The 12,074-nt window shown below is 37.6% G+C and overlaps 1 protein-coding gene across 1 annotated transcript in view; it reads right to left on the reverse strand.

Annotated features, from left to right (window-relative positions):
• Nucleotides 1-858: 858 nt before the first annotated feature.
• LOC111158836 (cilia and flagella associated protein 206) overlaps nt 859-12,074 on the reverse strand; it is a 34,188-nt gene continuing 22,972 nt past the window's right edge. Inside the window, exons 11-13 of the mRNA XM_022521120.1 lie at nt 11,862-12,055; nt 8,453-8,593; nt 859-1,316 (exon numbers count right to left, since the gene is read on the reverse strand). Coding sequence (XP_022376828.1) covers nt 1,086-1,316; nt 8,453-8,593; nt 11,862-12,055 — 566 coding nt within the window. The 3' untranslated portion in view covers nt 859-1,085. The remainder of the gene's footprint in view (nt 1,317-8,452; nt 8,594-11,861; nt 12,056-12,074) is intronic.

A 12,074-nucleotide genomic window follows, 5' to 3' on the forward strand; every position in this document is an offset into this window, starting at 1 on the left:
TGCCACCCACCCCTACCCCCCGCTCCAGGCCTTGCCTCAACAGCCAGGCAGCCTATCTTTAACATCATTTTTAAACTACAGATATGAAAATCATGAACACTGAGAAGTAGGTCTCTTCGAAGTTTACCTTTATGATATATGTGGAAAATGGATTTTGAAACATATTCATATTATAAATAACATTTAACCTACATAGAAAATGAATTATGAAAGCACCTTAAAAAGTCACCAAGGCAGGAAAAAATATATTAAATATAAACGATCCCCTTGTCATTAAAGCATGTTTAATGGTCCCTCCACCTGGGAGTCTTTATTGTCCGGGAGTTGGTATTAGAAGTATGTAAGACAGTAATAAAACAATAGCTCTAAAATTCAGGTACCAATAAAACACATGGGCCCTAAACACAACTGCCAGTGGGCTCAGGCCGATAAGGCAAGGCAGCAGTAACAGGGACTGGACATGCCTGGCCTATGAAAGAGCACAGCTGATCCTCACAGGAATGTTAGTCAAGTACTGTCAAATATTCTGATTTTTTTTCCAGTGGGCCAGAAATCCAGATTTTATGTAAAATTTCCAGATTTTTAAAATTCATGTGGACCTCTGCTCTAATTATTCCAAATTAGAGAGGTCTTATTATACCTCAATTTAATCCATGTTAACATTCAATAACTAATGAGGCTGCAAATATTGACTAGACTTTAAAATTGTAATGTTTAACATTAAATAGGATTTTAGAAATAAATAAACTTCTATCTCAGTCATAATCTTATAAATATATTAATATCTAAAGAGCATTACAATTTCAGTCCTCAATGTCGCCAAACTTTTTCTGGCAAATAAAAGCTGAGTGGACAGAGTTTTACTTTTCAATTTTAATAGAACGCAAAATGTGTTACAGGAAACAACTTCTAGTTTTCTGTAGTAGGTTGACAGTGAATACACACGAGAATCCAGAAAACACTCACACAACTGATGAATGTGCCAGACCCACAAAATTAACTAATTTTCAGGGACGCAAAGATACTTGTCAATATTGGCCTCCGGTCATAACTTAGTAGATCTCCTTTGAAAATTCACTCTGTAACTATGTCTCATCAACAGCTCTAGTTAAGTTCACCTTGACCCCAGAGGTGACTTTACCCTGTCCTCCACGGAGACCAGCTATATAAATCTGGGGCCTGGGCACTCGACTGCTGCCTTCTCTCTTAGACTGCGTGCCAGCATCCTTGGGTGGGTACACCTGTGAACAATTTTCTCTTCTCATGTGACTGAGATCAGTTTGTACTGAGTGAGTAGCTTTCTGACGCAAATTGGCCTAAAAAGAAAGAGAATATACAGGAATTAGCCCATCTCTAAAGAACAAATATCAGCCTAATCTTTTTTTCTCAATCCGCAAAGAAATTAGCCCTCCAACACAGCATTTTTCTACAAAACATTAAAACATTAGAAAAACTAGAGCATTATAAAATCCTTTGCCAAGATGTAGAAAAATACATGAAAGGTTGAAAATGGGCCCAAAGAAAGAACATGCAGATTCAAACTTAACAGTGAGCTCAATTATTTATTAGTATAATCTTCTAATTCCTTCACTATTATACTTTGAGATTCATACCACTTGGATTTTTCTGCCATGCTTGGTTTATTGTTTTAAAAGATAAAAATTTAAGATTTCCTTTGTCTTTTTTAAATGGATCTCACCCAAAACTTTTCATATAAAAAGTTCTAATGTCTTTAGGTTATATTTTACAGTATTCTACCTCTTGCTTACTCTTTTCATGGATTACTAGTAAATATGAAGTTAAACAGATTACTCAGGCTGGGAAGCAAAGAGGAGTTTAGAAAGAGGAAACTAGGATTTGCTGAAGCAATGAGGAAGTCCAAGGGAAAAACTCAGAAGCATTAGAGCCTGTGAGTTAAAAAGTAAAGACCTGGAATGAGAGGAAACATTTCAGATTTTGAGACACTGTGGGTAAGTGAGAACTGAAACCATTTTCCCCCCACACTAAGTTTTCTGTCTACATTAATATGACTTCACTATTCCATTATCCTCATTAGCAGGATTTTACCATTCCAAGAGACCCCTGCCAAAGCAAATAACTTGACTGTTCACTACAGAACATCCTGAAAGACACACCTTCTGTCCTAAGCATCAATACAGGTATTACGCCCTAACATTCTTTGCACCCCTGCCCCATAAATCTTCACCCCCGATTCCCATCAATGCTGAGCTCCTTTTTCATGATCTTTACCCAATCCAATTCAAGCCTTCATCCCATCCCCTGACCTACCCTTGGCATTGAAAGACCTGCCTTCCACACAATACTTCCCATTCTCAATAAATTTTGACCTTCCTCTTCCCCCTCAAGACACTTCCAAGGCTCTCCTGAGATGGTGGTTCCTACTACAGCTTTAAGTAATATACTCAGTTTTGTCCTATCAACAGGATGTACCAGTAATATATGGGGAGCTGGCATTCAACATGATCCACTAGGTCTCCAGTGGGAAACAGAGTGAAGTGGAGACTGAGGAATGGGAAGAGAGGGCTTAATCAGTATGCAGTGCAGCCCCACTGAACACCCCAATCTCTCCGCATTTCTAGTCCAGACTTATGTTGGCACCTCTACCTCTCATATTCAATCCAGCCATCACTCCCCCTTCCCCTTTGCCTATTCATACCTCAGACCAACTTCAAATGTCACTGAAGTCAACTTTTTTTTAATTTAATTTTTTGTGTGTTCCAAAATTCATTGTTTAAGCACCACACCCAGTGCTCCATGCACTACATACCCTCCTTGATACCCACCACCAGGCTCACCCAATCCCCCACCCCTCTCCCCCCAAAACCCTCAGTTTGTTTCTCAGAGTCCACAGTCTGTCACGGTTTGTCCCCCCCTCTGATTTCCCCCATCTTACTTCTCCTCTCCATCTTCCAATGTCCTCCATGTTATTCCTTATGCTCCACAAGTAAGTGAAACCATATGATAATTGACTATCTCTGCTTGACTTATTTCACTCAGCATAATCTCCTCCAGTCCCATCCATGTTGATACAAAAGTTGGGTATTCATCCTTTCTGATGGAGGCATAATACTCCATTGTATATATGGACCACATCTTCTTTATCCATTCATCTGCTGAAGGACATCTTGGTTCTTTCCACAGTTTGGCAACTGTGCCCATTGCTGCTATGAACACTGGGGTACATATGGCCCTTCTTTTCACTACATCTGTATCTTGGGGTAAATACCTAGTAGTGCAACTGCAGGGTCATAGGGTAGCTCTATTTTTAATTTTTTGAGGAATCTCCACACTGTTTTCCAAAGTGGCTGCACCAACTTGCATTCCCATCAACAGTGTAAGAGGGTTCCCCTTTCTCCACATCCTTTCCAACACTTGTTGTTTCCTGTCTTGTTGATTTTGGCCATTCTAACTGGTTTAAGGTGATATCTCAATATGGTTTTGATTTGAATCTCCCTGATGACTAATAATGATGAACACTTTTCCATGTGTCTGTTAGCCATTTGTATGTCTTCTTTGGAGAAGTGTCTTTTCATGTCTTCTGCCCATTTTCTGACATGATTATCTGTTTTGGGGGTGTTGAGTTTGAGGAGTTCTTTATAGATCTTGGATATTAACCCTTTGTCTGTACTGTCATTTCCAAATATCTTCTCCCATTCCGTGGATTGCCTCTTGGTTTTGTTGACTGTTACCCTTGCTGTGCAGAAACTTTTGATTTTGATGAAGTCCCAAAAGTTCATTTTCGCTTTTGTTTCCTTTACCTTTGGGGACATGCCTTGAAAGAAGTTGCTGTGGCCGATGTCGAAGAGGTTACTGCCTATGTTTTCCTCTAGCATTTTGATAGATTCCTGCCTCATATTGAGGTCTTTTATCCATTTCGAGTTTATCTTTGTGTATGGTGTGAGAGAATGGTCGAGTTTCATTCTTCTATACTTAGCTGTCCAGTTTTTCCAGCACCATTTGTTAAAGAGATTTTTTTCCAGTGGATTTTTTTTCCTGCTTTGTTGAAGATTATTTGACCATAGAGTTGAGGGTCCATATCTGGGCTCTCTACTCTGTTCCACTGGTCTATGTGTCCATTTTTGTGCCAGTACCATGCTGTCTTGGTGATCATAGCTTTGTAGTAAAGCTTGAAATCAGGCAACGTGATGCCCCCAGCTTTGTTTTTCTTTTTCAACATTTCCTTAGCAATTCAGGGTCTCTTTTGGTTCCATACAAATTTTAGGATTTTTTGTTCCAACTCATTATTGTAGGGGATCTTAACACTCCAGTCTCAGTAATAGACAGATGATCCAAGCAGAAAATCAATAAAGAAACAAGAGCATTCAATGACACATTGGACTAGATGGACCTCATAGATATATATAGAACATCCCACCCTAAAACAATAGAATACTCATTCTTCTTGAGTGTACATGGAACTTTCTCCAGAATAGATCACATACTTGGTCACAAATCAGGGCTCAACCAATACCAAAAGACTAAGATTATTCCCTGCATATTCTCAGACCACAATGCTTTGAAACTGGAACTCAACCACAAGAAAAAAGTATGGAGGGAATTCAAACACTTGGAAGTAAAAGATCATCCTGCTTAAGAATGTTTGGATCAACTGGGAAATCAAAGAAGAACTTAAACAATTCATGGAAAACAATGAGGATGAAGGCATATTGCTCCAAAATCTATGGGATACATCGAAGGCGGTCCTATGGGTGAAATACATAGCCATCCAAGCCTCCCTCAAAAAAAATGAAAAACCCTGAATACACCAACTCTCTTTACGCTTTAAAGAACTGGAGAATCAACAACAAATTAAGCCAACCCCACATACAAGAGAGGAAATAATCAAGATTAGAGCAGAGATCATTGAGATAGAAACTACAGATATAGTAGAACACATCAACGAAACCAGAAGCTGGTTTTTTGAAAGAATCAATAGGGTTGATAAACCACTGGCCAAACTGATCCAAAAGAAAAGAGAGAGGACCCAAATTCATAAAATGATGAATGAAAAGGGAGCGAACATGACTAATACCATGGAAATAGAAACAATCATCAGAAATTATTATCAACAGTTATATGCCAGTAAGTTAAGCAACCTAGATGAAATGGATGCATTCCTAGAAACCTATAAACTTCCAAAACTGAATCAGGAAAAAATTGACAACCCGAATAGACCAATATCTAGTAACGAGATTGAAGCAGTGATCAAAAGCCTCCCAAAAAACAAGGGTAACTGGGTGGCTCAGTCGTTAAGCATCTCCCTTTGGCTCAGGTCATGATCCCAGGGTCCTGGGATCAAGTCCCACAACCGGCTCCTGGCTCAGCAGAGAGCTTGCTTCTCCCTCCTACTCTACCTGCTGCTCCCCCTGTTTGTATTCTCCCTCTCTGTTAAATGAATAAATAAAACCTTAAAAAAAAAAAAAACTCCCAAAAAACAAGACCCCAGGACCTGATGGATTCCCTGGGGAATTCTACCAATCATTCAAAGAAGAAATAATACCTTTTCTCCTGAAGTTATTTGAAAAAATAGAAACAGAAAGAAAACTTCCAGACCCTTTTTATGAAGCCAGCATCACCCTAATCCCCAAACCGGGCAAAGACCCCACCAAAAAGGAGAATTTCAGACCAATATCTCTGATGAATATGGATGCCAAGATTCTCAACAAGATCCTAGCTAACAGGATCCAACAGTACATTAAAAAGATTATCCACCATGACCAGGTGGGATTTATCCATGGGATGCAAGGGTGGTTCAACATTTGCAAATCAAACAATTAATGTGATAGAACAAATCAATAAGAGAAGAGAGAAAAACCACATGGTCCTCTCAATTGATCCAGAAAAAGCATCTGACAAGATACAGCATCCATTCCTGATTAAAACCCTTCAAAATATAGGGATAGAGGGAACATTCCTGAACTTCATAAAATCTATCTATGAAAAACCCACAGTGAATATCATCCTCAATGGGGAAAAGCTGACGGCCTTTCCTTTGAGATCAGGAAAACAACAAGGATGCCCACTCTCACCACTGTTGTTCAACATAGTACTAGAAGTCCTAGCAACAGCAGACAACAAAAAGAAATAAAAGGTATTCAACTTGGCAAAGAAGAAGTCAAACCCTCTCTCTTCGCAGATGACATGATACTTTAATTGGAAAACCCCAAAGACTCCACCCCCAAACTACTAGAACTCATACAGCAATTCAGTAATGTGGCAGGATACAAAATCGATGTACAGAAATCAGTTGATTTCTTATATAACAATGAAAATACAGAAAGGGAAATTAGAGAATCGATTCCATTTACTATAGCACCAAGAACTATAAGATACCTGGGAGTAAACCTAACCAAAGAGGTAAAGGATCTGTACTCGAGGAACTACAGAAAACTCAAGAAAGGAACTGAAGAAGACACAAAAAGATGGAAGAGCATGCCATGCTCATGGATCAGAAGAATAAACATTGTTAAAATGTCTATATTGCCTATCCTTTCTATACTGTCCATACTGCCTATACTTTCAATGTCATCCCAATCAAAATTCCATCGGTATTTTTCAAAGAGCTGGAAGTAAACTTTTATTTCACTTCTGTTATACTACTTACCAAGAGGTACTGAAATATTTTTAGCGTATCAATGTCACTTGCTAGAAGATTAGCTTCTGAAGAACGAAGTAGGGATATCTATGTTACCTTGCATATGTCCGTTGGGCTCCAGTGAGTTTAGTAAATAACAGAAAAGAACATGGAGATGGAGCTTCATGAACTACAGAAGAGTAACTGATAGCAATATTAATGGAACAAAAAGGAAGCTAATCCTTCCTCATCCCAGGAAATCAAGGGACTGAAAAGCTGCCACCAGAAAGGGGGGCAAGAAAAATGTCAAGGTTGGTGAAAAGCCTATAAAACACTGCATATACAAACGGACAAAGGCTATACCTTGTAAAACGATAGAACTCTCCCCCACAACCTCTGTAGCCATAGCTATCAGCACAGAACAGGCAGGACTTGGCCAGCTTCCCTATTTTTTTGCTGCCTCCACCTTTCAATTAAGGACCAACCTGAGAAAGCCAATGATACCCACCAAACTAATCACATAAGATCCCCCATTTTGTGTTAGCCCACCTCCAGTTTCCCCATGTCAACAACCTCTAATCAGAAAACTCTTTAAACCCTTCCCCTATTTTTTCACTATCAAGCTCTCCCTCTTCTCCCACCTGCTTTGGAGCTTCTGCCAACTACAGGTGATGGTGCTTGACTCCCTTGCTATAGGAAACTTTGAATAAATAGCCTCTGTTCCCATTTTGGTAAGTCTTTGTTTATTTCCACACCTGATTTCAATCGAAGAGATGGACAAAATATACTAAGAAAAGGCTACAGATGTGAAAGAGTTTCCTTCATACTCTAAATACTTGTTTAAAATGACGAGGTACTGTAGAAAGAGTTAATGGGAGGAATTCCACGGAGTCAGACATGGATGAGAGTTTCAAAGCCATGCTTTGAGGGCAGGCACCTCTTATAATTAACATGACTGAGAATCAGAAGGATAAGAGAGCTCAGTGCGTGTAGGGAAGATGTTGACAACAAGAGGGGACACTATCTGGGATATAATAGAGGTAAAATTCTGCTCCTCAAAAAAACAAAAACAAAAACAAACAAAAAAAACCCACAAGGGTATACTTCCATGATTAGAGGAAGCTGAGAGTGCTTTAAATACTAGACCCTCATAGATTAGCACAATAGATGGGTATAGAAAGAGAGAATGAGCAACTACCATTGTTGTAGTTACTGGATGGTATAATTTGAGAATAGTTTCATCCTTCTCTATATGCTAAAAATTAGAAGACAAGCTTACAAGGTAAAGCTGGCAAATTTATATGCAAAGAACTCTGTATACAACTCATTAGTTTATATAAATAATTTAAATTACTAGCTCTATGAGTAATGATACATTAGAGTTCCCCAACCTCTAGCTCTCGGCCTTAGTGCCATCTTCTTGGAAAACCCTGCACCAAGCAAGCCAAGTGGAGGAAGAAGCAATGTGGAGGCTGAAGTGAGAAAGATGAGGCAGAGGTCCAAGTAAACAGCTAGGTTGTACACCCATGGAAGCCACAGGAATAGACATAAGGAAAGCCAGAAGCCAGGGACGCTGGTACAAATTGTTGGACTGCGTGCTGACTTTCTAGAACTTGATTCAGTGGATCTAGAATATCCATTGCCATTAGATCACAACAATCACCTTTGAGAGACCTACCTAGCTCATACCAAAACTGTCCCTTTTGGTCCTATGCCGTGGACCTGTGACTTGTAGGACTAATTCTGTTTTCGTATGTGGCTGAAAGTAACATATATACAATAAATCATCTCTTCCACTGTCTTAAAGAAAAAAAAATCCCAAACCTATAAATAATTTTAGAAAATATTGTTACAAACCAATTTTATAGCTTTTCTTCTTAATTCCCATTCATTCCACTCATATGATCTCACAATTGTTGGTGGCAATATGTGCGTATCCGTCTGTGTGCTACTTTCAGACATTGTAATTGGTTTTATATGTTTGTCAACATCCTTCATCTAAAGAAATGAAGTTTTGTAATTAGTACTTATTTAAAAAAATAAGCATTACTTAGGGATAACTAAAAATATTTAGCTATGACAAAAAGATTAGAAAAACAAGAATTTTTAAACATGGAATATACTCATAAAGACAGCAGAGAAAATAAGCCTGTAGTAGTGAACTAAATGAGATACCTTTCCTGGGCATTATGGATTTCTTTGTACCTGACTTTGTGAAGTTAATATGGGAGGTATACTTTGGAAGGGGAAAACCAAATGTCACTCATTCCTAAGTCAAATGCCCCTCTCAAAATTGGTAGCATAAGCGAATAGTTTGTTGAAAACTGACAGTTTAAAATAGCCATTAAATATTAAATATGAATCACATTTGTTTAAAGTATCAAAACATCTTTAGGATATATCTTTTTTTAATGATAGTTGATGATGGGATTTTTAAAGTTTATTTATTTATAATCTCTACACCCAGTGTGGGGTTCAAACTCATGACCCCAAGAAGAGAATCCCCTGCTCTACTGACTAAGCCAGGCAGGAGCCCCTAGCATATATCTTGAACCCAAACTATGCATACTCAGCATATTATCCAAGGTGGATATTTCGATTTTCTGCTGTGTCACTCACAACCTCACTGTTAAAATATTAAATATTAATTCCAGGCTAAACAAGATATGATTATACTGTATATGAAATTGCTGGAGGGGGTGGTAGATGTCCAAAGAACTCAGATCACAGTAAAGAGAAGGGAGAGAAGACTGGCTTTTTTTTTTTAATTCTAGTATAACAGTGTTATATATTTGTTTCAGCTGTAGAATACAGTGACTCAATAATTCTAAACATTACTCAGTGCTGCTCACGATAAGCTTTACTCTTGATCCCCTTCACCTATTTCACCCATCCCCCCACCCACCTCTGCTCTGACAACCACCAGATTGTTCTCTATATTTAAGAGTCTGTCCTTTTTTCTCTTTTTCCATTATTTTTGTCTCTTAAACTCCATACATGAATGAAATCATATGGTATTTATCTTTCTCTAACTGACCTATTTCACTTAGCCTAATATCCTCTTGATTCAACCATGTTGCAGCAAATGGCAAGATTTTATTCTTTTTTATGGCTCAGTAATATTCCTGTATATATATATGTGCCACATCTCCTGTATCCATCCATTCAAGATTAGCTTCTTACTCCAAGGGGCACCTGGATGGCTCAGTTGGTTAAGCATCTGCCTTCAGTTTGAGTCATGATCTCAGAGGCCTGGGATCAAACCCCTTATTGGGCTTCCTGCTCAGCAGGAAGTCTGCCTCTCCTTCCCCATTTGCCTCCCCCGCCACCCCCACTCACGCTCTTTCTCTCACTCTCTCAATGAAGAAGAACTTAAAAAAAAATTCTTATTCCAAATCAAGCAACAGATAATCATTGATTGCCCTACCATTTAACATATCATTTTTGCCTTCAAAATGATGTTATGATATAATTAGAGAGATAAAAACATGCTGCAAGATGATTAGCAATATAATAGAATTCAAGTAAATGGCTAGTAAATAATTATAAGAACTACAGCTCTGAAATATGAAAGTCACTGAGGAAGAGCTGGGAATTAAATATATAGAAAGGGAAAAACAAGACCAATTAAATGGCTGGGGGAGGGGAGGAATTGTTCTTTAATGGAAAACTATGCATTATCTACTTATAGCACACCTTTCTGATGATCTGATTCTAGCCTTTCACTGTCTTCGAGGAATCTTACAAGTCTGTAAGTTATATATAAGTGGTAGCAAGGCCAAATAATTCTTGTCTATAGACACCCAAATTCATAATTCCTTCAAGGTTTTTTAAATAGAACTTGGCAATATAATTTTCAAATTTATAATGGAAAGTCAAGAGTCAAGTATAGCCAAGATACTTTAGAGAGGAAAGAGTGGGAGAACTTAGTCAACAGGTATTGAAACTTATAATAAAGCTCTAATAAGATATAAGTAGGAATTTTTTTTAACTGAAAAATTGAATAGAGAACCTAAAAATTACGTCTGTGCGTATAAGACACTGTAGATGTAGGGAAACGACAGAGTATTGAACAAATAATCTGGTACAATTCACTACTCAAATGGAAAAAAAATTAAAATTAGATCTTCACCTCCCCCTAAACATAAAAATCAAATCCAAGTCAATTAAAAACTTGGGTGTGAAAGGTAAATCCAGATTCATTGCAAGACAATGTAGCAGAATATTTTTATGATCTAAGATACTTGAGGATTTCTTAAACAAGACAGAAAAGTTAAAGACAGAGAAAAAAGATTAATAAAATACATAACTTTCATTTGTGAAAAGACACCACAAAAGAATAAAAAATATAAAACTGGAAAAGCCTAGGCCAGTGGAACGCAGTCGAGAGCCTAGGAACAAAACCCTTTCCGTAGGAGAATTGTTAATTCAATGGAGGTGTCGTCACACTGAGTGGCATCGTACTGAAAAGCATATATTATTATTATCATTACCAGTCACTGCTGGGATCATGTACAGTTTTAGAAGTAGGCAGAGTAAAAAATATAACTAAAACCATTATGTTTTATTAAGACATACTTAATGAAACTACTAATTACTTTTAAAAAAACTAAGTAACAGGTACTTCTTATGGATGGGACAACCCAATATAATAAACACGAAAAATTATTGATCATTTCACTTGATTATTTTAATGCAATTCCAGTTAAAATCTCGGGAAGATTTTGGGGGGGAAGTCGGCAAATTTATTAAGAAAATTACATGGATATATAAAGATTTATGCCTGACTATCTAAGACAATTTTGAAAAAGTAAAAGGGAAAGGAAAGAGGTTACCCTCTCAGGTAATAAGATACACTAGGAAGCAATAGTAAGGAAAGCAGCATGGTACAGAGTGCGGAGTGCAGAGACAGACACACAGACCTGTTCTCTTACAGCTCTAAGTTATCACCTGTGTTATCTGTGCTAAGCTTCTTTAATTTTAGATAAGAAAATACTATAGTTTCAATTATTTATCTAAATGTAGTATTTCTCTTTCAGAGTTTTCCAGTCTAATTCATCAATTTGACTCCTTCACTTGTTTTCCTTATTTTCTATGGATTTCATTAGTGTCCCTCTTCCGGGATGAATCTCTTTCTGACAGTGTTAGCGGCCCTCTTCGGAGCCTGTCTCTGCCTGGACTTAGGAACCATTTTACAACAAAGTCTAACTTTAAGTTAACTGTACTTTTAAAAGTCATAAATTCTTAAAATACCAACTATGCTAACCTGAGAATATGGAATGAGGGTTTCGAACTGTTGATGAAGTTCCAGGAGCTGAATTAATTCTGCATTTTTTTTGGCCTTTTCTCTAATTAAACCAATATAGTTTTCAGGATTTTCTGCAAATAAGTATGCAGCATCTCTGGTATTGAAAGTGTAATACTTTTCTTTATATTTCAAAATCCCAATTGCTGGATTTCCTGAAAATTAAGAAAAGGA

The sequence above is a fragment of the Enhydra lutris genome, unplaced genomic scaffold, assembly GCF_002288905.1.
Source record: "Enhydra lutris kenyoni isolate GAN:26980312 unplaced genomic scaffold, ASM228890v2 scaffoldscaffold63, whole genome shotgun sequence".
NCBI classification, from domain to species: Eukaryota; Metazoa; Chordata; class Mammalia; order Carnivora; family Mustelidae; genus Enhydra; species Enhydra lutris.